Raw genomic sequence first — 26,741 nt, 5'->3', positions numbered from 1 at the left:
TTTTAAAGGCTGAATAATATCCATTGTGTCCATACACCATATTTTGATTATCACTTCATCTGTTGATGACACAGGCTGCTTCCACCTTTTAGCTGTTGTGAATAACGCTGCTACGCCATGGCTGTGCAGCATGTACTGTTTTTTACTCAGGAGAAAACTTTTCCCAGAAGTGCCCCAGCAGATTTCCCTGTACACCTTATTGCCTGAATTACATCACATGTTCATGCCTACCCCAAGAAAGTGGGCCACAATGTTTGATTTACAGTCTAAACTTCAGGCAAATCTTATTTTATGCTCTGTAGGGCTTGGGAAAGTATCCCTCCTCTGAAGCTCATGGCATTGAGGAGGAGGAAGGAGGAGGGTGCCTTCCATTATACAGGAAGGTGTGAGTGTTGTGAGCAAGTCAGTTACAGTCTCTGCTGTCAAGATGACTGAAAGCTACACTCACGGGTTAGAGTGAGCCAGATTTACGTAGGATTTCTGTTTTGAAACCTTGAGGCTAGTGAATACTATCTCACATTCCCGTCATCCTTCATCACCACCTTTTTTGGTGTTTTTACCTGTGCTTCTTTTCCCATGACTCAGTCTCCCACTACTTTTCTCTCTTCAGTATTTCCATTCCTTCTCTGATGTCCTTGTTTGCTACATCCGAATTCTCACAGAATGCTTGCTTCACTTCTTGGTCTTAAGGAATGCTGACTCTTCTCTGAAGATTCTGTCCCCATGCAACCTCCTTGAATTTATGCTTTTGTTGTCTTTTTGGTCTCATTTATTAATGAACACCACATCCACAGTCCACAGATGAGTTCAGCTCTCTCCTCATTATTTAGTGCTATATAATTCAGTAGTCCTTTGATGTAGTTTTAAAATACTGTTCCTTAAAGGATTTCATGATATTTGCATATATCATTCTTCACCTTACCTTTTCTCTGTCACATGTTGGCTAGCTGGTTACTAGCTCAGATTCCCATCCACCTAGTTGACAATCTTATCCATGCCCATGGTTTCAACTGTCATCTGGCTGGTGACTCTCTATGCTAAATGGCTCACCTCAAATCTTCCTTTCAAGCTCCAAATCTAATTGCCTCCTGGGCATAGCTATCTGACGACTCCAAAGCTTTCCTAACTTAACACGTGGAAAGTTGAAAAACAGAAACCTGGGAATCTCCTTTGATTCCTTCTCTTTCTCCTATCTCCTCTTGATTCTATTATCTCAGTAACTCTTACCATTTTTTTTGGTCCCTGGTTTGATTCCAGGTCAGGGCACATGCCCAGGTTGTGGTCTTGATCCTCAGTATGGAGTGTGTAGGAGGCAGCCAATCGATGTTTCTCTCTCATCAGTGTTTCTACCTCTCTCTCCCTCTTCCTTCCTATCTAAAAAAAAAAAAAAAAAAAAAAAAATCAATAAAAATATATTAAAAAAACTATTTGTGCTTCAGAAACAGACTGTAGTGCCTAGGCAGCGTGCTTTGCCTCTAATTTGTTGAACTGAAATAAACATCTTGCTCAATTTTAACTCTTGTGTGGTTGGCAATCGGCTGAATTGGAAATTCAAAGACCCATTTAGAGGAGAGAATATTGCTAAGCACTGCAGCTGCAAGAATCTTTTAAAAACCTAAATTCTGTTACATAAATTATGTATTCTTTAAACTCTCTTCCACATTCATTTACCCAATTGATCACTAAAACTGCTTTAGAAATATGGGTATCAAATATTTAGCATATTTTTAAAGCTTCCTTAATAACATCCCTAATAAGTGGATGCAATTATGTGTTTATTTACTACAAACACCTATGAATAGCAGATAACCTAATTATAGTTTATCATTACTTCTGAATCATTCCAAAGGAAATGTTTTCTCTTTCTGTGTTATTGTTTTGGTGCATGAGTATGAAAAGCAGCAGAATGTTTTCCATGATCATAGATTTTAAATATTTACTTGATAGTGCTGCATAATTTAGCACACTAGAGTTGGAAGGCATTTTGTATGGTAGCTGATGCCATGTCAGTGTTACAGAACATAATTTCCCTCTGTGACTTCTCTGTGAAGTAGTAAAAATGGAAACTATTCTAATTTGTTTTCTAACCAATTAAAATTTGTTTTGCTATAAATCCATAGAAAACCAATGTTTGTGGTATATACACATTTTTATTTTGTATAATTACCATGTAGTTTATTTTGAGAATCCAAGGGTTGTTTCTCATGGCTTATTAATGCACACTATCAAAAATAAAACATATTTATTCTTGTAATCCAAGTCTTAACAAAAAGGTATCCACCTTTTTGCTTGTTAGATGCATGCTATCTGTTCTAAGAAATCAAAACAGAGTTCTGTGTTTTAAAATATGGAACTGTTACCAGATAGGGTCTAGGCCCGGGGCAGGTCTGACTATGGGCCCACTGGTAGTGTGGGTTCTGATTTCATGTAGGAAAGATTTCACAAGCAAGTCCAGGTGACTTTAGAGAGTATGTTTATTAAAGCTAGGGACAATGAAACAAAGGGGCTGCTTAAGGGCTTAAGGTAGGAGAAGCAACAGGAGAGGAAAAGTCAGAGAAAAGGGGACCTTGGAGACAGGTTTAAGGAGTTAGCCCAGGTTGAGCTGCTGATGCCCATTGCTCTTCTGGATGCAAGTCTTGTGGGTCCCTAGCATTTAGGAGAAAAGCAGCAAAGATACAAGGCATGGACATGCTCTTGGGAGAGTGCCCCATGACTCCTTTGTCTTGGGGCTTTTTTTTTTTTTATCTCTCTTTGGCTGGCTGGGATCCTAGGGGAGGTCTTAGGGAATATTTATTAGCTTTTCAGGTGTGTTCTTCAATAAGTTGATTCATCAAAATGTCTGTGTAAAGGGTCCAGGGTTATTTTCTGGTTAGTTTTATTTTTAATTTTTAAAAACTTATCTTTATTGTTGAAAGTATTACAGACATCTCCTCTTTTTCCCCCCATTGACCTCCCCCTCCCCACTCCCATCTCCCTTCTGCCTTCCACACACTATTGTCTGTGTCCACTGGTTATAAATATATGCATATAAATTCTTTGGTTTATCTCTTCCCAATCCCTACCCCGTAAGGTTCATCAGTCTAACAACCAATTTGTACTTCTTAATCCCGCACCTTTTTCACCCTCAACCACCCTCCCTTCTAAAAAGTTATCTGTATCTATGAGTCTGTTTCTGTTTTGCTTGTACATTTTGTTTGTAGATGCAACTGTTGATAGATATGTATTTATTATTCATTTTTCTCCTCCTCCTCCTCCTTCTTCTTCCCCCCTCTTCTCCTTCTCTGCCTTCTCCTCCTTCTTCTTCTTCTCCTTCAATCTCCTCCTCCTCTCCCTCCCCCTCCCCTCCTCCTCCTTCTTCCCCTTCGCCCCCTCCCCTCCTCCTCTAAGAAGACCCTTCAACATTTCATATAATATTAGTTTGGTGGTGATGAACTCCTTTAGCTTTTTTGTGTCTGGGAAACTATATGTTCATTGATTCTAAATGATAGCTTTGCAGGATAGAGTAGTTTTGGTTGTGGGTCCTTGCTTTTAGTCACTTTGAATATTTCTTGCCACTCCCTTCTGGCCTGCAAAGTTTCTTTTGAGAAATCGGCTGACAGTCTTTATGGGAGCTCCCTCGTAGGTAACTAACTGCTTTACTATTGCTGCTTTTAAGATTCTATCTTTGTCTTTAACCTTTTGCATTTTGATTATAATGTGTTTTGGTGCGGGTCTCTTTGGGTTCATCCTATTTGGGACTCTGTGCTTCCTGGACTTGTATGTCTGTTTCCTTCACCAAGTTATTTTTTCAAATAGGTTTTCAATTTCTTGCTCTCTCTCTTCTTCTTCTGGTGCCCCCATCATGCGAATGTTGGTACATTTGAAGTTGTCTCAGAGGCTCCTTACACTATTCTCAATTTTTTAGATTCCTTTTTCTTTTTGCTGTTCTGATTTTTTTTTTTTTTTGCTTCCTTATATTCCAAATCGATGGTTTGCTTCTTGTCTTTACTTACTCTACTATTGATTCCTGTAAATTATTCTTTATTTCAGTTAGTACATCCTTCATTTATGACTGGTCCTTTTTTATGCCCTTGAGGTCCTCACTAAGTTTACTGAGCACCCTTATAACCAGTGTTTTGAACTCTGCCTCTGTTAGATTGCGTATCTCCATTTCATTTAGTTCTTTTCCTAGAGTTTTATTCTGTTCTTTCATTTGGGACATGTACCTTTGTCTCCTCATTTCGGCTGCCTCCCTGTGTTTCTATGTATTAGGTAGAGTTGCTATGTCTCCTAAACTTTGTAGGGTGGCCTTTTGTAGTTGGTGTCCTGTAGGGTCCAGTGGCACAGCCTCCCTGATCACTTTAGCTATGCCCTCCAGGTGCACACCTCATGTGGACTGTATACCCTTCTGTTGTAATTGAGTCTTGATTGTTGTTGACACATCAATGGGAGGGATTTACTCAGGCTGATCAGCTTCAAGGACTAGCTGTACCCATTAACCACTGACCTCTGAATATCTTGGAGGATCAGCTGTGTAGGGGCCCACCACACAGAGCAAGACTTACTTCAGATTCTGGAACCCACTGAATCCACTCCTTGAGTGTGTCACTGTGGAGGTGTTTGGGTGGTGGTGCTTCAACATGGTCTGAGGCTGTCCACGGGGTGTGCTGGCTCTGGGGCAAGGTCAGCCATTGCCTGTGTTCTACCTGGGGCCACCAGGAATAAGCTACAAAACGATCTCCAAATCTTGTGCTGGGCCTGGAGGTGTCCAGGCAAAGCCAAGTTGTGAACCAAGGTTGGCTGCTTCTAGTGCTAGGCCTGGGGCCACTTAACAAGAGGTATGGGGCTTAAGAGAATTTAGGAAAATCTGAAGCAGGGGCCAAGACAGGCCAGTCCTATGGTAAAGCCACTGGAAACAGCTTGGGTGGGCCTGAAAGTTGTGCCTCAGGGAATCACCTGCAAACCCCCACTGGGGATCAAGCCTGAAACTGGGGCATGTGCCCTGATCTGGAATTGAACTGGCAACCTCTTGGTCCATGGGTTGATGCTCAACCACTGAGCCATACTGGCTGGGCTGGTTAGTTTTAGTTTTCATTTTTAAAGAATGCTATTGAAGGGGTACTGAGACCGAGGTCAGTCTGCCCCAGGACAGTCTGGAATGTGTAAAACCATTTGTTCCTAAGTGTCCTGGGTTGGGGAATATAAAACCTTGTGATTTATTACGTGGCTGTAAATTGCTCAAATTGTTTGGCCTTGTCTAATTATTTTGTCTCAGTTTCCCTTATTCCACTTGTCAAGGAATTTCCCTGGCTTCTTACTATCCTGCCTCAGAACCACATGCTATCTAATCAGGCAAGAAAACAGTAATTTTGTTTGCTCACTTTAATAAATGTTACATTTGTGATTTTGCCACATCCTTTGAGTGATTGGTTACTTGGTTGCCCTACCACATAATAGAAAACAGATGTTCTAGTTACCTGTTTCAGTGAGAATAAAAAAAAAAAGACAATTCAAACCATTTAACACATTAAAAATGGAAAAATATTACAAATTTAATTTTGAACTTTTAAACTCTGCATTCTGAAAGGTTTCCTTCCCATATGGTTTCATAGTCACACAGTACTTCCTATTACTTTCTTACTTCTAACTTTTATTACAATTGTCCATGCTATTCAGGAGCATATCTGGTAGTTCTTGTTCCAACACAATTTTGCAGTGATACAACATGACATAGGATTACACTTTGCAATAATTTAGTATTTCTCTCAACACCCCTTTGAGTGAGCATAAAATTTTCATTTCATAAAAAGCCTTTGCAGATTGACATGTTTCAATCCTTGAAAATAATCTGAATGTGGAAAATGAGTGCACATATCCCTTGACATTTAAAAAAAAGTATTTACGTAGAGTCCCAACCATAGCTTCGTTTAGAATACCTTCACCATAGGTGAAGGGGGGAATACTGCCATTTTTACCAAAGCGGGCCGTGGTAGGAAGGTCTACATTAGTCTCAGGGATTTAAGGAGTCCTGTAACATCGCATTTGGGATCTGCGGATGTCCGGGACACAGTGAAGAATGAGGGGCGCAGTGCATACCGGATCTTGTAGTTCCCGCAACAGACAGGGAGTGTTGTTGCATGGCATGCTGGGAGTTGAAGTCCAGTTGTTCAACAGGAACTCACGGCAGGCAGAATGTCGTTTGTTAGAGACAGCGCTTTCGACAGACCCTTTCCCTTGGTTCTACGCTTGCCGAGTAGTGACTTCACTGGCTGGGGTGCCGGATGCCGGGAACAAAGGGACGGACGAAATCGGCGGAGCAGAAGTTCGTCGGCCGCTGTTATTGCTGCCGCCAATGGAAGGAAGCTAGGACCCCGGAAGTGGCTGACCTATTGGGTTTGAGTGGGAGGCGTTCCTCTGGCTACGGTGGCCGGCGCGCTGGGGCCGCCCGGGCCGCGGCGCTGAGGTCGGCGCGTCTGCGTGCGTGCGGGCTGTGTTTGAGTCGGCTTGCGCCAGACTGAGCTGGACCGTCTCCCGGGTCGGTGGTTCCTGCACAGTTTTCACACTTCTCCCGTTCTGTTTCGGTGAGGGCGTCGGCTTGAGGCTAGGGGAGTACGCAGAAGGTTGGGAATTAGTGTCTTGTTCCCCAAACGACCGGGTTTATGGGGGGTTCGGGGGGGGCTGCCTTTGGTGGAGACCCTGTGGCCAATAGTTGGGGCCCTGTGAGGGTTTGGGCTCTTCTCTCATCTCCTTTTAGTGTCATTAGTCTTCTGACTTCTTGCCCTTTCTGGGCTTCAGAGCTAACAAACCGTAAGCCTTCCCGTGGATAGCTGTTCCCCCTCTCCTTGGGCTTTCTCAGGGAGTTCCAGGCGCGACCTCTTGTCCCCTGCGCTATCGCATCCATTTAACTTCTCGCCCACTTCTCCTCCATGGAATAGGGTAAAGAAAGAGGGGGAAAGCCTCCCCAAAAATCAGATTCCCGAGATCGCAACCTTCTCATTCCTAACTCTTTTCCCCATGTTTGGCCTTTGTTATTGTTTCAGACCTTAACACACGTCTGAATATCTTAATGCTTTTGCATCCAGACTAACTTTCAGACACTTTATTTGGTTCTCGCTTCACCCTCAACTCTTCCACCTCCATCCACATCACATGTAAGTAAGGCCTTTTTAGGTTGGAGACTAAAATACATCTTATGATGACAGGTGAATACGAAAGACCTCAGTAGTCAATCAGCATGTCTCTCTGCTTTTCGAGTTTATATTTTTTAAGGTTTCTTTGGCTTACGTTTTTGTTTTGTATTGGTTATTTTCCCACAAGGAGTTCATTGCTACCCTATAAGTTAGAGGAGAATGCATAACTATACATCTCTTTATATCCAAATTACTTAGATGGGATTTTTTTTTTCTTTGCCTACCTGGAGCATAGGTCCTCCGTGGAATTTTTGGAATGATTTTTCTGTTAATAGCAGTTAGACCCAAGGGAATACTCTTTCCTCCTTGGTTGCTTGTGATTTGTAATTACATTATGAATCATTGAAAAGTACCCAGAGGGATTGGAAAAGCTTTGAAAGGTAAAGTTTGTGTATGGTCCAATTTACACATTAATAAAACTTCCCTGAACAAGGAAGAGTTAGTTTATAATCAGTCCAGAAATATGATGCTATGCTGAACTAATTATCAGTTCATTGTAAAATTTTGGGAACAGCTTAAAGTTGAAAAGTAGCCAATATATGGAATTGTATGATTTAGTGAAAAGTTAAAAAAAAAACATTTAACTGATGTTCTTTTTCTATAAAATGAATGCAAATATATTGAAAACTTTATTTGTTGTAATTGTTTATGAGGTATTTCTGTATATTTTGATAGATCTGGTAAAACAGCATTGTATACTATTTACTGATGTTTTGTAGGCAAATTATTGTAGTTCTTGGACTTTTGGGGACTGTGTGACATAAAGAAGTTTGCAGCTTTTCTATTCTGAGTCTTATACTATAGAAATTATAGTAATAAAATTATAACTTCTCTTTAATAGTCAAGTATAATCTTTATGTGTCAATAAAATATAAATATTAATACTTGCACCCTGTCAAATTGGGATTATTTCTAATTAATCAGAAATATTTTCAGCCATGCTATTTGGGGCTAAATGTAAATATTTCATAATTAATTCACTCATGGGATTCTTTATTAGATAACTGATAAGAGGCTCGATGTTGCCTAAACTTTTTATATTTTTCCTGATATTTTATTAATTTATTGGATACTTTTTATTATTTAACTATTAACACAAAATCATCAAAACATTGAATGTGTCCTCAGGTCTGTACTAGATGCTATTAAAGCATTGTTGCATTTAATTGTTATATTAATTCAGTGAGCTATTGAATATTATTTGCATTTAGCAGAGGAAGAAACTGAAGCTCAAAGATTTTATGTTATTTAGTCTAGTTCTTTTCTTTCCACACTGTAAAGATTGGCTCACACAGCTGTAAAGATTTGTTCTCTACTCTGGAATATATAAAGGGCATTAATTCAATAAATATTTGCTGAGCAGCTATTATGTACCAGATACTCTTCGAGTTGCTGGAGATATAACAGTGAACAAAATGGATAAAAGGCCTACTCTTAGGGAGCTTACACTCTAACAGAATGTATGAAATGTAAACCTTGCCTTTAAGAAGCAGAAAATAGCCCTGGCTGGTTTGGCTCAGCGGTTGGAGTGTCGGCCTGCGGACCAGAAGGTCCCGGATTCGGTTCCTGCTAGGGGCACATACCAAAAAAAAAAAAAAAAGAAGCAGAAAATATAGCCAGTATGCATTAGATTTATGTGTTTTAGAATATTAAAGTTGAAAAGAGATTAACTAGGGAAGATGAGATTTTATTTATTTAAATATGTTTTTATTGGTTTTTAGAAAGAGGGGAAGGGAGAGGGAGAGAGAGATAGAAATAACAATGAGAAAGACACATTGATTGGTTGCCTCCTGCACACCCAAAATGGGGATTGAGCGTGCAACCCAGGAATGTGCCTTGACTGAGAATCGAACTGGCGACCTCTTGGTGTATGGGTGGATGCTCAATAACTGAGCCACACTGGCCGGGCACATTACTTTTATTTTTAACCAACCTTTCTGAACTTTGTATTTGCTTTTTGCTCTTATGGATAGGGTGAAGAAGTAGTTAGACTTTATAGCATCTGACCAGCTGCTCTGAAGTCAACTTAATTTCCACCCTACCTTTTCCCCTCAACTTGTGTTTATTTGAAAGTTTCAGACCTATAAAAAGTATAAAGAGTAGTACAGTACTGTGTATATGCCTCAGATTCACTAGTAGTTAACATTATGCCTCATTGGCTTTCTCTCTCTAAATACACACATGCACACCACCCCCACCCACCCCCACACACACTTTTTCTTCTTGCTGAACCATTTGAAAGTAAGGTGGAGCCCTGGCCGGTTTGGCTCAGTGGTTAGAGGGTTGGCCTGTGGTCTACAGAGACCCGGGTTCGGTTCCCTCTAAGGGCATGTACTTCAGCTGCAGTTTGTCCCCGGCCCTGGTCAGGTCGTGCGGGTGGCGGCCACTCGATGTGTCCCTTTCGCGTCGATGTTTCTCTCTCTCTCTCTCTTCCTCTCTCTCCCTCCCACTCTATCTGAACAAAATATCGAAAAGTGTCCTCAGGTGAGGATAAAAAAAAAAAAAAGAAAGTAAGGTGGAGACATCATGACACTTTACTCCTAAATACTTCATTGTGCATCTCCTATGAACTAGGACATTCAACTGTATAACTATGTCATTAACATACCCAAATAATTCAGCTTTGATGTGATGATATTATTTAATGTACAGACCATATCAAAAATTCAAATTTCCTCACATGTTCAGTAATGTCCTTATAGCTTTTTTTTTTTTTTTAAAAGTTGAATCCAATCGAGATTATGAATTGTATTTACTTGTCATGTCTCTCTTTTATCTAGAACAATCTACCTTTCTCTTCCTTTCTTCCTTTTTTTCTTTTTGGTCTTTCAAGACAGGCCACTTGTTTTGTAGAATGCCTTACAAGTGAATTTGTCTGATTGTTTCTTCACAGTTTCAGGTTAAATAGCTTTTTTCAAGACTATTAATTACATAGGAGATGTTGTAAACTTTCCATTATCACATCAGGAGTAATATAATGACATTTTGTCTTATTATTGTGATGTTAAGTTTGGTCACTTGGGTTAGACAGATTTGTATATTCAAAAAATATCTTTTCCCTTTTGTACTTATTAATTTGTGGGGGTAAAATTTGAGATCATTGAATATTTTGCTTTCCAACAATTTGTTTTTTGTATTGTGGTTTTAGTAGCTGTTGATGATCCTTGTCTGAATCAAGCATTGTATTGGTGGTCTCCAAATAGTGGTTTTGCAGTTCTCTCAATCATCCTACGTTTGTTGGCTATCTTCTCTAAAGAAGAGCTATTTTTCCTCTCTCCTTTTATTTTAATTTTTTTCCTTTACTGATTTTAGAGAGGAAGGGAGAGGGGGAGAGAGATAGAAACATTGATGAGAGAGAACATCGATTGGCCGCCTCCTGCATGCCCCCTACTGGGAATTGGGCCCACAGCTTGGGTATGTGCCCTGACTGGGAATCGAACCGGTGACCTCTTGGTGCATGGGTTGATGCTCAACCGGCCAGGCTCTCTCCTTTTATTTTAACATTACTATGTACCCAAGGATTCCTTTTAAAAAATTTATCCAATGTATTACCTGTTGTTATTCTTATTGATGCTTAAGTTACCTCAAATTTGGTTAGTCCCTTCAAGCTTGTTCTATGGCCCTTGTATATGTCCACATTGGTGTTTGGGCACATTTTTACTTTTTTGTGCAATAAGGTATCCCAAGCTTACTTTGCTTGAGACCTAGAATCACCCATTTTACCATGGGGTCCTGGTTCGTTTTAGTGGGAAATGATACTTAGAAACCAAGATTTCAGCATTGACTATACAATTAACCCTTGAACAATGCAGGACTTAGGGGTGCTGAACCCCATGCAGTTGAAAATGTGCATGCAACTTTTGACTCCCAAAATTTAACCCCATGCAGTTGAAAATGTGCATGCAACTTTTGACTCCCAAAATTTAACCACTTATAGGTTACTGTTGATTAGAAACCTTATCGAAAACATAAACAATAAATTAACAAACATTTTGTATGTTATATATTGTATGTATTATGTACTGTATTCTTATTTACTCATCTAATCTGTCCTACAACATACATAAGATAGTTTTGGAATGACTATACTGATACTCCTTTCAATAACAGATTTACCACATAAAGATTTCTTTGCCATTTTATGTCCTTAGACTATATTCCACTAAACATGTATAGTAAAAGTAGGTGTTCAAAGTTATTTGATTTTTTTCTGTGTGATTATGTTACCAATTTCAAATTATTCTTTGAGAATATTATACTAAGCGAAATAAGTCAGTCAGAAAAAGCTAAGAACCGTATGATTTCATTCGTATGTGGGATATAAAACTGAAACTCATAGATACATATGATAGTATGGTAGTTTCCAGAGGGAAGGGGATGGGGAGAGTAGTAAAGACTAAAGGGGGCCAAATAGATGGTGATGGAAGATATTTGACTGGGGATGGTGGGCACACAGTGCAATATACAGATCATGTATCATAGAAACATGCACTTGAAACCTACATGATCTTATTAACCAATGTCACCCCTATAAATTTAATAATATAAATAAAATAAAATATAGTTAAGTTCCTACTACTTTTTAATAAACTCTTTTGATAAAATCAGTTATCTGTAAAGTAGACATAATGTTTTAAAACTTTATTATATAGTATATAGTTATAAGGAACTCCAGAACAGTTATATCAGATAGAGAATATGCAGCTTTTATTTTTGTAAGGCTTTAAACTTATCTTTGTATTTTCACATGGATAGAATATTATGTAAAATTAGAAACGATTAGAAAAATGCTATCAAACAATGCCATTTTAAAGCCAAAACAGTTGTGATTGTGAACATTTTAAACAATGCTTTTCTTTTGACTGATGATACAATTCAAGCATTGTTCTTTGTATTTGAAGAATACCAGTTATGACTGTGTGTTACCCTGTAACACATATATTCACACGTTTTTCATGTGTAAATATTTTTATTGGAAAGGAGAAAATATTTCTCTTACAAATTATAACACTTTTTATTTCTACTGTGAGACATAACCATAAATAGTCTTGAGTTCTGGTTAGTTATAAACAACTTGCTCATTAGAATATAAGGTTAATAAAGACAGGAACTGATTTCAATGGTTCATTGTATCTCTCATAGTGTCTTACAGAAGTAACCATCAAATACTTGATGAATAAATAAATGTGATATTTTATATTTAAATGGCATGTAATTACTAGTTTTAATAATATGGATGTACCTTTTTCTCCGCAAAAGTAATTAAAGGAATGCGACTTAAAAAAAGAGTGTCTCCATATTTACTGGTTACAAACCTCATAATCACTGTGTCTCAAACTGGATTCCCCATCTTCTTCTTAACCTACTCCTCTTGGGTTCCCTGTTTCTGTTAATGGTGTCATTATCCTCCTAGATATCAGACCTGAAATCTCTGTATGTGGGCATATAAACATTCACATACTTATATGATATTGCTAGTTCTGCCGTCTCAGCTTGTTGCTTATATCCCCTTCTGTCTTTTTCTTTTTTTTAATCCTCACCCAAGAATATTTTTCTATATACCTTCAGACAGATTGGGAGGGAGAGAGAGAGAAATGTCGACGTGAGAGGGACACATCAACTGGTTGCCTCCTGCATGACCAGACCAGGGCTGGGGACGAACTGCAACTGAGGTACGTGCTGTGACCAGAATCAAACCCGTGACTCATTGATCTGCGGGCTGATGCTCTACCGCTGAGCCAAACCGGCCTGGGCTATGTCCCCTTATTTCTCAACCCCCTGATTGAGGCCCTCATTACCACTCATGAGTGAAGGAATCGTGACTATTTAATGTGCAAGAGAGACAATGAAAGTGGAGAGGAGTAGGAGGTATGTCTTTAAATATGATAGGCCATCAAACAGAATAGGGATTAGTTTCAGAGGACACAACCAGAACCAGTTAATGGAAATTAAAGGATACAGACTTTGGTTCCATGTCTTTCAAGCAAGTGTTGTTTAAAATTAACAGTGTCATGTAGATATATGGGTACTCTAGAACAGTTATGTTAGTAGAGAAAAATAGTTAAAAACATTATCAGGCTTGTAAACTTATAGCTGTATTTTCAGCTCAGTAATAAAGTTCATTAAGTACTGAGCTCCCTGTTCTAGAAGTGTTCACGCCGAGTCTGGGTGAGTGAGTAGTCAAGGGTGTTGTAAAGGAGATCTCACTACTGTGTGGATGGTGGGACCTGATTAATGGTTAGTGTATCCCAACCAGAGAGCAGATCAGATTCCTGGGGATGGAAGTGATTTTTTTCAGTCTTTCAAATTTACACATTTTCTTTAATTGCCCCTCAGCCAGCCCAAGCCCTGTAGGTCAGGAGTATTTACTAATAGATTGTGTGGAAAAAGGGCAAAAAACTATTGCTAATATTGCTATTTACTAGTTACTCGCTGCTTTGTAAGTTCCCTTTCAGTTCTGAGATTGATGTATTTTAATTCTTGTAGAGGTTAAGTTTATTTCGTTGATTAAGTGATTTGACTCAGTATGTTACTTTTTATATGTAGACTGCATATTTAACAGTTTTCAAAGTTGCATTGTAAAATATGGAGGCTGCAGAGGGGGTGGTGGGGGAGAGAGAAACCACAGAAATTAGATGCATGTGTGCATGAACAAAGGACATGGACAACAAAGCTGGGGACAGGACGGGGAGGGATGGGGAGGGGGGAATCAGTGGGGGAAAAAGGAGAACCATCTGTAACAAAAATAAATTAATTAATTAAAAAAAATATGGAGGCTGCAAACATTCATAGTTACCTTGGACTCATCAGAGGTTACTAAGGTCCTGACAATTAAAATTTGTTTATCAAACTATAGTAAATATGTTTCTCTTAGAGGTGATACTTAAGACTAGAACTGCTTAAGATAGCTCAGGTATCATTAAAAATTCTTACTGTAGTCTTCAAGTAAATGGTTGAAGTCATTTAAACTCTTTATATCCCATTTAGGTTGGTTATGATGACGACTTCACAGTCCATGAACATAATGCTCAGTGCTGCACAAGTGCAGAGTTGCCTGTTGGAACTTGATCCAAGTCATGTGTGAGGGTAAATGAATGTCTTCCATAGATGTTTTCACTTTTTCAGTTTAAGAGAGGAACACATAAACAGTACATTTTATTTATGTCATCATTATAATTAGCTGTGCACTGAGTGTTTTTAACTAGAGGATGTGATCCTGAGGAGTCCTTACAATGTTTATAGGATGTATCCTTGAGGCAAAACTACCTTATTAATCTTTTTGAATCAACTCTTTGTTTGTCTTTTATTTATTTTGGTGGGGGGAGCTCCATAAGAAGGACTTGGGCCCCCATATTCTTCTTTTAAAATCAAGTTTCTTAATATGTGTGTCCTGCCTTTATGTTGTTCCTTTTCTCCGTCTTTTTGTCTTTATTTCTTTTTTTTTTTTTTTTTTTTATCCTCACCCGAGGACATTTTTCCATTTTTTTGTTCAGGTAGAGTGGGAGGGAGAGAGAGGAACAGAGAGAGAGAGAGAGAAACATCGATGTGAAAGGAACACATCGAGTGGCTGCCACCCGCACGACCAACCAGGGCCGGGGACAAACTGCAACCGAGGCACATGCCCTTAGCGGGAACCGAACCCGGGTCTCTCAGGACCGCAGGTCGACGCTCTAACCACCGAGCCAAACCGGCCAGGGCTGTCTTTATTTCTTACTGTCATCTACTTTGCCTAATCCTTAGCTCTGAAAGGGGACAGTCCAAATAAATATTACAATGTTGTTCTCCTTTTCTTCTTATTTGCCACTTAAAAAGATAAGCATGCTGGGTTTATAAACTGAACACAGAGTTCAGTGCATCAGGATAGAGAATTGGCAAATATAGGTAAAGAAGGGGAGTAAAAATGTATACAATAATTGATGTTTCTATAAACAAAGAACTGAGATGGGGAGAAGAAATAAGAGAACAGAGATGACAGATCAACATATTGAGAGACACGTAAGGTCAGTTAGGGGGTTGGTATTTGTTACTAAAAATACAAGCAGGTAGAAAAGGTTGCAGTAGATGAAAAATTTAGAGCAGATCTCACAGTTCATTTTGTTTGATTGTATATCTAAAAGCACATCAAAAATTCTAAATCAGTAACTATATTTTATCTTGCTGCAGAATATTATTTGGGTAAGATGTTCAAGCATACACAAATACTGCGGTGTTTTTATTGGTCATACTATGTGATAGATGTTCTGTAGAACCAGTCTCTAAAATTCTGGCTTTAAATCCTCAGTGGATAAAATATTCTCTCTATTGCCATGTGAGGGATGCTGACGACCTTCATCTGCCCTTCAAGGACATTGATTTGAGTACCCTTTTACATTTATCAGTTTATAATTTATTGACTGTCTTAATGTGTGGTTATGTTTAGAAAAATGACTCTCTAAAAATGACATCTGGGGCCCTGGCAGTTTGGCTCAGCAGTTAGAGTGTTGGTCTGTGGACCAAAGGGTGGTGGGTTCAATTCCAGTCAAGGGTATGTACCTGGGTTGCAGGTTCGATCCCTGGCACTGGTCGGGGTCATGTGGGAGGCAACCAATGGATGTGTCTTTTTCACATTGATGTTTCTTTTTTTCCCTGTCCCTCCCTCTCTCCCACTCTCTCCAAAATAAAAAAAAAAAAAAAAAAAATGGGTTATATAAAAAAAAAAGATAAAATGAAATCTGGATCTCAAGCAATGATTTTCATATCAAATGTTGTACCTCTGCCTTCCAAAAGAACTCTGCTTAGTCTTCGCTCTGGTTTTCACATCATTAACAATAAAATAATAACCTCATCTGGTAGCTTAAGTTTACTGAGATAAAATAAATGTTTTCTCCTTTTTAATGCTATTAACTTTTAATTAAAAATGGATTTGTCACAGTGTAAATAGGAACAGAAATATGGAAATGGTGGGTGGAAAGATTTGTTGTAGTATGCATTAGTAAATAAAGTTTACTTAAAAAAAGTTATGAATTTTCCTGAAGTTTTAAGAAATAAACCATAAACCCATTAAAAAGTACTTGAAAATTGTGAAGAATGTTATTTTGGTGATTTTCCAGACTAAGTTCTGACAACACTACATAAAATAAACAAGAATTTTGGCATATGAATTTGATTACTGGGGTAGTCAAGCCAGGTACCATAGGAGACTGAAATATATGGGATAATGAGTAAATTGTCACTTTATACTTGAAAGACAGTGATTTTAATTTGTTTTTTATTTTTAAAAAAATCAGGAAAGCTTTTGGAAAGGGAAATTATAGGTCAGAATAATTTAGAATTTTGCAATGAGCATACTACTCTTAAAGTTCATTGTGGTGTCTTCATTTGTGTTTTTTGCTCATTTGTAGTTAAACTAAAAGTACTGTTCGTCTTGCCTTTTTTTTGGCTTATCTCATACGAATATGAAGAAAATATTTTAATGGACTGAATGGGCTCAACAATTAATTTATACTTTTTTTCCTTTCCAAACTCACCACACTTACTTTAAGGAGAAACAACATGAATTAAGGGATATCCGCCAAGTCATTTTATTTAGCCAAAGCTGCCCTGGGGAGTTACATTGAGGAAGTTCAAGTTTTCTGCATGACTAAATAGCTGAATCCAATGTCTTTAAGAACCACAAGAATAAAGTTGTTTATCTTAAAAGGAAGAAATCACTTTGTGTCAGCACTTTTATCTTTCTTATAGGCTGTTTAGGAATTTTGTAATAGAATGTTTCTCAGCAGATTTCTTAGTCAAGCTGTTTTAGTCGTTCTGTTAGAATTTAGTATAACCTGGACATATTTGTAATTTTGTGTATTAAATTTTTCATTTGAGTAACTTATTTTAAATAATTTTATTTTAAAAGAGGCTCAGTGTAAACAATTTAATAAAGTATTTAAAAAAGAAAGTAAAAATGATATTTCATCTCTTAGAGATTCCACTTTTAACATGTGCTTTTAGACATTGTTTTATGCACGTATATGTGTGTGATACAAAATACATATGCATACAGACACATAAATCATATTTATGCTGTTCTTTTTTCTCACTCTATGCTCTGGATGCCTCTTTTGAAAAATAATTAATAAACTTTATTTTTTAGAGCAATTTTAGGTTCACAGCAAAATTGAGAGAAAGTATATAGAGTTCCCATATACTTCTTGCCTTTCAACACACACAACTTCTTCCTCCACTGTCTTATTACTGTCAACAGATAGTTCATTTATTGCAATCCGTGACACTACATTTACACATCATTCTCACCGAAAGTCCATAGTTTACATTAAGGTTCACTTTTGATGCTATATGTTGTTGTTTTTTTAATCCTTACCTGAGGACATTTTTTCTTTCTTTCTTTTTTTTTATTCAGATAGAGCGGGAGGGAGAGAGAGGAAGAGGGAGAGAGAGAGAAACATCGACATGAAAGGAACACATCGAGTGGCTGCCACCTGCACGACCCAACCAGGGCCGGGGACAAACTGCAACCAAGGTACATGCCCTTAGTGGGAACCTAACCTGGGAATCTTTGGTCTGTGGGCCAATGCTCTAACCGCTGAGCCAGGGCAGTTTCATTATTCTTTTTTTTTTTAATCCTCACCCGAGGACATTTTTCCATTTTTTTTTTTTGTTCAGGTAGAGTGGGAGGGAGAGAGAGGAACAGAGAGAGAGAGAAACATCGATGTGAAAGGGACACATCGAGTGGCTGCCACCCGCACAACCGACCAGGGTCAGGGACAAACTGCAACCAAGGTACGCGCCCTTAGCGGGAACCGAACCTGGGTCTCTCAGGACCGCAGGCGGATGCTCTAACCGCTGAGCCAAACTGGCCAGGGCAGTTTCATTATTCTTAAAATTCTCTGGGTTCTGCCTCCTCATCCTCTTTCCCAACCACTCCTCAAACCTTGTCAAACACTGATCATTTTACTGTTTCCATAATAATGCCTTTTCCAGAATGTCACACAGTTAATAATCATACAGTATGTAGCTTTTTAAAATTGGCTTCTTTCACTTAGAAATATGCACTTGTTTTTTCTTGATATCTTTTCATGGCTAGATAACTCATTTCTTTTTAGTGCTGAGTAATATTCCAATGTCTGGACATGCCACAGTTTATCCGCTCACTTACTGAAAGACATCTGAGTGTTTCCAGGTTTGGCAGTTATGAATAAAACTGCTGTCAGCATCTGTATGCAGGTTTTTGTGTAGATACACTTTTTAATTTCATTTGGGGAAATACCAACCGTGCAATTGCTGGATCATATTATAAAAGTATATTTACTTTTGTAAGAAACTGTCAAACTGTCTTCCAAAGTAGCTGTACCTAAAATTAAAAATAATTTCTACCAGCAATGAAAGCAAGTATATTGTTCCACAAACTTGTCAGCGTTTGGTGGTGTATCGTGTGTGCCACAGAATTTAATTAGTTTATGTGTGCCATGAAATGGAAAAGGTTGAAAATCGCTAGTCCAGTGTAAGGGACAGGTAAGAAACAAGTAATTACAATACAGTGGGATGAGTGCTGTGATAGCGGAAGGGTTCTATGAGAGGTTACAGGAGGGGCATCTGTCTTAGTTTGAGGTTTGGAAGAGAGTGGAAACTTTGCCAAACTTACCAGAGGAAGTGAAACTTAAGCTGGGTCTTAGAAAATCATGATAATAAGGTAGTCAAAAAATGAGAGTGAGCGGTGATTGGTGTGGCTCAGTTGAATGGGTGTTACCTTGTGCACTGAAAGGTTGCCAGTTTGATTCCTGGTCAGGGCACACACCCAGGTTTTGGGCTCGATTCCTGGTAGGTGATGTGCAGGAGGCAGCCAATTGATGTTTTGCTTTTATGTCAATGTTTCTCTCTCCCCCTCTCCCTTCTTCTCTCTAAAAATCAATTTTAAAAAATCTTAAAAAATAAAAAATGAGGGTGAGCAGGAAGGCATTCTAGGTAGAGGGAACAACACATGTTAAGGCACGGAGGTATCAGACATCAAGTCAAGTTTACGAAGCTTTAATGTTAGTATTAAAAATGCCTTCAGTATATGGTGCATGTGAGGGAGTGGCAAGAGAGGAAGCTAAGTGGGCAGATGTCATTTCATGAAGGGTCCTGACTGTCATCCTCAAGGCTGGGGGTGCAAACATGAACAAGACAAAGACCTGAAGGAACATGTTTGTAGCTCTAATTCTCATTTGTACATCAGCAATCCTTAAATTTATAGCTCTATCCTAGACCTCACCCTTGAGCTCCAGAACTATATAATTCAAATGCTTAGTTGTCCTCTAGAATGTATCTAGAAAGTAAGCTCCGTGACAGAAATACAGTGGCCCTCATTTCATATTGTTGATAGGTTCTGCAACTTTAAGTGAAATAACATAATTAAACCAATTTCCCTATAGGTTAATTGATATGGGTGAGTTAATTTCCTATGGCATCTTGTCAACATTATAACTGATTGACAAACGAAATGACTTTATTCAAGGACCTGCTATATTTCACTGCCTTTGTTCTAGGCTGTATCTGCATTGCCTAGAATAGTGCCTGGCAATAATTTATCAAATGATTAAATAAATAATGATTCTCTACTGTTTCTCTCAGAGACATCTCACGCTCCACATAAATCAAATTCATGCTCTCCCTCCAACCTGCTCCTCTCCTAATGTTCCCTGTTTCAGTGATTGGCACCATCTATTTAGTTTTACAAGCCAGGAACCTGGCTGAGTTTGTCTTTGACATATCCCTGTTTCTCACCTTCCACATTCATTTTATCACCAAGACTTAGTGAATTTTTGAAACATTTTCTCATATATCTCATGTATCTCTCCATCTCCACTGCTCCGACCCAAGCTCTTGTGCAGCAGTAGTATACTCTCACCATCTATTCTTGTCCTGTTTCAGTCTGTTCTCTGCTGTTATTGGAGTGAAACAAACTCACAGACTCTGATTCTGGTATTTCTATTTGAGACCAGTTGCTAGGATACAGAACAAAATTCTTAACACACTCTACAAGGCCCTATGTGCTCTGGCCCCTGTCTAGCCACATCTTGGGCCACTTTTTTGGACTTTCTGTGCTCTTAGTCACATTGGCTTTTTAAATTCTTCCAATGGACTCTGTTTTTCCTGCCTGAACCATGATATGTAGTTAGTAGCTTTTAATACATATTATAAAATGGAATGTGTATTGTTAAAGAAATGAATGCATCAGTACTTTTGAGTAGATATTTATAACCCTAAAAGGGTAATGCTCTGTGTAGCATTCTTTTCTTGAAAAGTAAACTATCTGTGAATTATTGCAAATAAGCTCAAGCATTTTCAGTAATAATTTTCTCTTCTTTCAGATTATATCACACATCTCTATTTTCCCTCGAGTTATAAAACAAACACTTATGAACTATATTTATTCTTATTTTAAAGTAAAGAAACATTTTCTGTTTTAAATTTAAGCCATTTATTTATTATTTTTTTTAATCCTCACCTGAGGATATTTTTTCTATTTTTTGTACAGATAGAGCGGGAGGGAGAGAGAGGAAGGGAGAGAGAGAGAGAAACATCGACGTGAAGGGACACATTGAGTGGCCGCCACCCGCACGACCAACCAGGGCTGGGGACAAACTGCAACCGAGGTACACGCCCTTAGCGGGAACCGAACCCGGGTCTCTCCGGACCGCAGGCCGACGCTCTAACCGCTGAGCCAAACTGGCCAGGGCAAGCCATTTATTTTTTTTTAAGTGCTACAGTATTAATATAGGAAGTAATTGTAGGAAATGCCTTAATTTAAAAAGTAAGTCTGGCTGGTGTGGCTCAGCGGTTGAGCATCGATCCATGCACCAAGAGGTCACTGGTTCAATTCCCGGTCAGGGCACATGCCTAGGTTGTGGGCCTGATTCCGGTGGGAGGCATGCAGGAGGTGGCCAGTCAGTGTTCTCTCTCATAGATGTTTCTATCTGTCTCTCCCTCTCCCTTTCTCTTTCTGTAAAATCAATAAAGGAAAAAATATTAAAAAACTCTTAGGCTTTATATAAAAGTAGTAACAATCAATATGAATGGAAGCCTCCATTCTGAAGATAGTCATCATGTTTTATAAGATTTCAAATCACCTCCTCTAATTACAAACAAAACAAATCTTGAATACTCTCACAAGCACCAAAGCTGAACTGAGCTGTGTTACTAAGTTAACTTATTGTTTTTTAATTGTGAGTACTGGGGGAGATTTTGTCTAGTTTTGTGTGATAATTTGTATTGTATATTTGGTATTAAATGTTTCTTAATTTATTTACTGAATATATTATAGTTCATTCTGTAAAATGAGAAATTGATTTGCACATTTCAAGTTCAAATTTAATCACTTAAATAACTTTAACAGGTAATGTACCATATAATATGTACTTATTACTTGTTTTTTTTTTAATTTTTTTTCTTTTAGTTAGTACAAAAGATTAAACTCCATAGAAGAATGCAATCAAGTGATGGCTTTTTCTTTAGAATTTGAATATGGAGGCCACAGGAACAGAAGAAGTTGACAAGCTAAAAACTAAATTTATATCTGCTTGGAACAACATGAAATATAGTAAGTATTGTGATTTAAAAATTTTATACACTCAAAGACATATTTCAAGATATGTGTCATCTTTCTTATTAAGTCATTGACAATTGCTTGAGGATCTTGTTGAATGAAATATTTCTGTAAGAAGTGTAGATAAGAATAACTCCTGAAAAAGAGCCAGATATCATCATAAACAATGCTTAGAAACTCAAACATACTATGTGGGTCATTTTTTTTAATATTCCAAAAAAGAATTTATTCCATTTATGGTGATACCTCTGCTTTTATTTTTATTTATTTATTAAAAATATATTTTTTTTCTTTATTGATTTTTAGAGAGAGAGGAAGGGAGAGGGAGAGAGAGAGAGAAACATGGATGAGAGAGAATATCGATTGGCCGCCTCCTGCATGCCCCCCACTGGGGATCAGGCCCACAACCTGGGCATGTACCCTGACTGGGAATTGAACCAGTGACCTCTTGGTGCATGGGTCGACGCTCAACCACTGAGCCACACCAGCTGGGTTATACTTCCGCTTTTAGTCTTAATTTCAGGCAACCTCATGTATGAACCAGGGAGCAAGCAAAATAGACCTCTGAGCACACACAGTAGACAGTATAAAGTTCATGCACTGATACCTAAGATTTTAGACCCTTACTTTTAACCTAGTTACTCTTGGTTTACAAACAAATCCAATAAAGATCACATGGTGTTTTTAAGATTTTTTTTTAGTTTATCCCTTTTTATTCAATTTTTTTCAGTTACAATTGACTTTCAGTATTATATTAGTTTCAGGTGTATAGCATAGTGTCTAGATGTTTATATAACTTACGAAGCGATCCCCCCAATAAGTCTAGTACCATACATAGTTTACAATATTATTGACTATATTCTCTATGCTGTATTTTACATCCCATGGCTATTCTGTAACTACCAATGTGTACTTCTCACTCCCTTCACTTTTTCCACCCAGCCCCAACCCTTTCACTATCTGGCAACCGATCATATTATAGTTTTGAAACTCATTTCAGACTACAAACAAATAGGAGATGAAGAAGCCTTCAGAAATGAAGAAATATTCAGCAGAACCAGTTTCAACAGGATGAAATTTATATCCATAAAATAAAAATGATAAAATGTAGTAAAATTCCTTGATATTGCAAATTTAGGTAAAACACATTGGCAGTTGACTCCTGGTTCACTGGAAGTTATGGCTAGGTAGCTATTTAGACGCTTGTAACTTGATAACAACATGACAGTGCATATTGAAAATTATCAACATTAATTTTTAAAGTTGAGATATTTGTATACTATAAAATGCACCCTTTTAAAGTATATGAGTCAGTGGTTTTTAGTATATTTACAAGGTTGTGCAACCATCACCACTATCTAATTCCAGAACATTTTTATTACCCCAAAAAACAACCCCCTGCCTATTAGCAGCTACTCCAGTCTATTTTCTGTCTCTGTGGATTTCTCTGTTATGGACATTTCATGTAAATGAAATCATACATGTGGCCTTTTGTGTATGACTCTTTTCACTTAACATAATGTTTTCAAAGTTCACCCATGCTATAGCATGTATATTATCAGTACTTCATTCCTTTATATGGTTGAATAATATTTCATTGTATGACTAGACCATTTGTTCTTTACCCATTCATCAGTTGACGGACATTTAGGTTGTTGCTACTTTTTGGCTAATATGAATAATGCTGCTATGACCATGTGTACAAGTTTTTGTGTGAACATATGTTTTCTATTAGAAATAAAATTGCTGAATTATATGTTAACTCTAAGTTCAACTTTTTGAGAAACTGCCAAATCGTTTTCCAAAGTGACTGCACCATGTTACATTCCCACCCTTAATGTTTGAGGGTACTCCGTGTTCTCACCAACACTTGTTACTGTCTTTTTTTGTGTTAGACCCATAAATAGTGGTTGTGAAGTACCTCACTGTAAGTTTGATTTGCATTTGTGGTGTACAATGATATTAAGCATCTTGTCATGTACTTATTGGCCATTTACATATATATATTCTTTGGAGAAATGTCTATTCAAATCTTTTGTGCATTTTAATTGAGTTGTCCTTTTATTATTGAATCATAAGCATTCTTTCTATACTCTAGATAAAAAATCCCTTAGCAAATATATGATTTGTGAATATTTTCTCTCTTTCCCTCTCCCTCTCTCTCTAAAATCAATAAAAACATATCCTCTGGTGAGGATTAAAAAAAGTTGTACCATAAGAACATTGTCACCTGTTTGAAAGTAAATTAAAATTCTTTTTTGGTTTCATGTTCTTTTTTTATTTTTTTATCCTCACCTGAGGACATTTTTTCGTTTTTTGTTTAGATAGAATGGGAGGGCGAGAGAGGAAGAGGGAAAGAGAGAGAGAAACATCGACATGAAATGGACACATCGAATGGTTGCCACCCACATGACCCAACCAGAGCTAGGGACAAACTGCAACCGAGATACATGCCCTTAGGGGGAACCGAACCCGGGTCTCTCTGGACCGCAGGCTGACATTCTAACCTCTGAGCCAAACTGGCCAGGACGGTTTCATGTTCTTTAAGTGGAGAGAATATGGTTAAAATACTTAACTATATTTGAAAGTAGCATAAATGACTTCTATTTTCAGTTCATTGTCCAAATATTTTGCTACTCTTGCAAAATAGCACATCCATAATTGAGAATTGATGATTTAAAATTAATTAAAAGAAAATGTTGCTAGACTTTTAGTGTGTAATCCTTTATTGCAAACAAACCTTCTCTTTTCTCCTTTAGGTTGGGTGTTGAAAACAAAGACATATTTTAGTAGAAATTCCCCTGTATTATTGCTTGGGAAGTGTTATCATTTTAAATGTGAAGGTAAGTGCTAGATTTGTAACCCATTTAAAAATCTTTGTAGAAATTCATTGTGTAAATATTTTCACTATTTTATTTCTAGATTAATCTACTTTTGGCACATTTCTTTTGTTTTTTTACTCCCATTTTTAAAAATTGTGGTAAAATACACATAACATAAAATTTACTATCTTAATTATTTTTAAGTTTGGTGGTATTAATACAATTTTAAATTTGTGATACCATTACGACCATTCATCTCCAGAACTCTTCATCTTATGCAACTGAAACTCTATACCCATTAAACAATAACTCATTCCTCTCTCACCCTCCGTTCCTAGCAACCACTATTCTACTTTATGTCTATGTTTTGGTATATTTCTTTTAGGAATCTGTATTTTATATAAGACATAATATACTGTCATATGGTGTGGATTTCTTGTGAACTACTTGAGAATGAGGATCATGCCATCTTTTGTTATATTCCTCATAGTGTTGGACTTATGAGCGCTAAGTAAATATTATTTGAATTGATAGCTTAATACTCTTTTTTTTTGGTTGTTGTTAATCCTCCCCAGAGGATTTTCCTTCATTGATTTTTAGAAAGAGTGAAAGGGAGGGGGTAGGGGGAGGGGAAGAGAGAAGCATCAATGTGAAAGAGACACATCAATCGGTTTCCTTCCACGTATGCCCCAGATGAGGCCGGGGATGAAACCTGCAACCCAGGTATGTGCCCTTGACTGGGAATTGAACCTGTGACTCTTTGGTGCATGGTCAACGCTGTAACCACTGGCCCACACCAGCCAACACAGTAGCTTAATATTCTTTATCAAGTTCTCTGATAACTTGAAAGCAGTGTCTTAGTTAACCTAAAAATGATAAATTTTCCACTTGTTAAGAATGTTCCAATTTCTGAAATTACTGGTTTCTGAAGATGTACATGAACTCATCCTTTCAATAATGATCATATATTTTCTTTTAATAATTTATGCCACTTATGGATAGCCTATTATGTGTCAGGCATCATGTCAAGCTCTTTGGGAAATGTCTTTAATTTTCATAGCAATCCTATAGGGTAGATTAAAGTGTCCCCAGTGTTCCGAGTGTGAAAATAGGAGCTTGGAGAAGTGAAATAATTTGTTCAGAGTCACACAGGTATTCAATGGCAGAGCTGAAATTTAAATCAAGACATATTTCACTTATTTTTAATTAAAATAAGTTGACATACAATATTATATTAGTTTCAGATGTAAAATATATAGTGATTTGACATTCCTTATAATGTGGTCACCATGATAAGTCTTATAACCATTTGTCATTATATGAAGTTATTACAATAAGGTTGACTTTTTTCTATGTTGTACAATACATCCCCATAACATTTTTTTCTAACTGGAGGTTTGTATCTCTTATTCCCTTCTCCCTTTTCTCCCATCCCTCTGCACCCCTCCCCCGTGGCAACCATTAGTTTATTCTCTGTATCTATGAGTCTGTTTCTATTTTGTTTTGTTTGTTAGTGTTGTTTTTTTTTTTTTTTTTTAAGATTCCACATGTAAGTGAAATGCGGTATTTGTCTTTCTCTGTCTGACTTATTTCACTTAGCATAATTCCTTTAGGTCCATCCATGTCGTCGCAAATGGCAAGATTTCTCTCTTTTTCGTGGCTGAATAATATTCCATTGTGTATGTATATCATATCTTTTCTACATTTTTATTTATTCATCTATGTCTCATTTTATTTATTTATTTATTATTTATTTTTATTTTTTTGGTATGTGCCCCTAGTGGGAACCAAACCTGGGACTCTGGTCCGCAGGCCAGTGCTCTAGCCGCTGAGCCAAACTGGCCAGGGCAATCTATGTCTCATTTTAATACTGGCATTCTTTCTAGTATACATCTTTGCCTGGTGTTGTGTGTACAAGCATATGTGTTTTGCTTGTGTGTGTGAGAGAGTGAGAGGGAGAGAATATTGAGAATATAATTTGTGATTATCAAGACTTTTATTCATTTTTTGTATGTTATTTATCAGCACTTTTCTACAGTATTATAAATGGCTTATAATAATAACAGCTAACATTTATTGAGTATATATGATGTGCCAGGTGGTATTTTAAGTAATTTAAATGTATTAACTCCTTGAGGCAATATGATCATATATAAAAATATATGATCATCTTAAAGGATG

General features: G+C 37.5%; 1 protein-coding gene across 6 annotated transcripts in view; it reads left to right on the top strand.

The window, feature by feature from the left end:
* The first annotated feature begins 6,428 nt into the window (after positions 1–6,428).
* ATG4C (autophagy related 4C cysteine peptidase) overlaps positions 6,429–26,741 on the top strand; it is an 89,573-nt gene continuing 69,260 nt past the window's right edge. Inside the window, exons 1-4 of one of the 6 annotated variants that reach the window (XM_036256646.1) lie at positions 6,446–6,560; positions 14,157–14,255; positions 21,589–21,732; positions 24,498–24,581. In XM_036256646.1, coding sequence (XP_036112539.1) covers positions 21,657–21,732; positions 24,498–24,581 — 160 coding nt within the window. In that variant the 5' untranslated portion in view covers positions 6,446–6,560; positions 14,157–14,255; positions 21,589–21,656. Of the gene's footprint in view, positions 6,561–6,580; positions 6,600–7,030; positions 7,131–14,156; positions 14,256–17,621; positions 17,674–21,588; positions 21,733–24,497; positions 24,582–26,741 lie in introns of those variants that run through there. The other 5 variants (XM_036256648.1, XM_036256647.1, XM_036256649.1 and 2 more) reach the window with 5 other exon arrangements.

Source organism: Molossus molossus, unplaced genomic scaffold (assembly GCF_014108415.1).
Source record: "Molossus molossus isolate mMolMol1 unplaced genomic scaffold, mMolMol1.p scaffold_m16_p_12, whole genome shotgun sequence".
NCBI lineage: Eukaryota > Metazoa > Chordata > Mammalia > Chiroptera > Molossidae > Molossus > Molossus molossus.
This window is presented reverse-complemented; position numbering and strand designations above follow the sequence as displayed.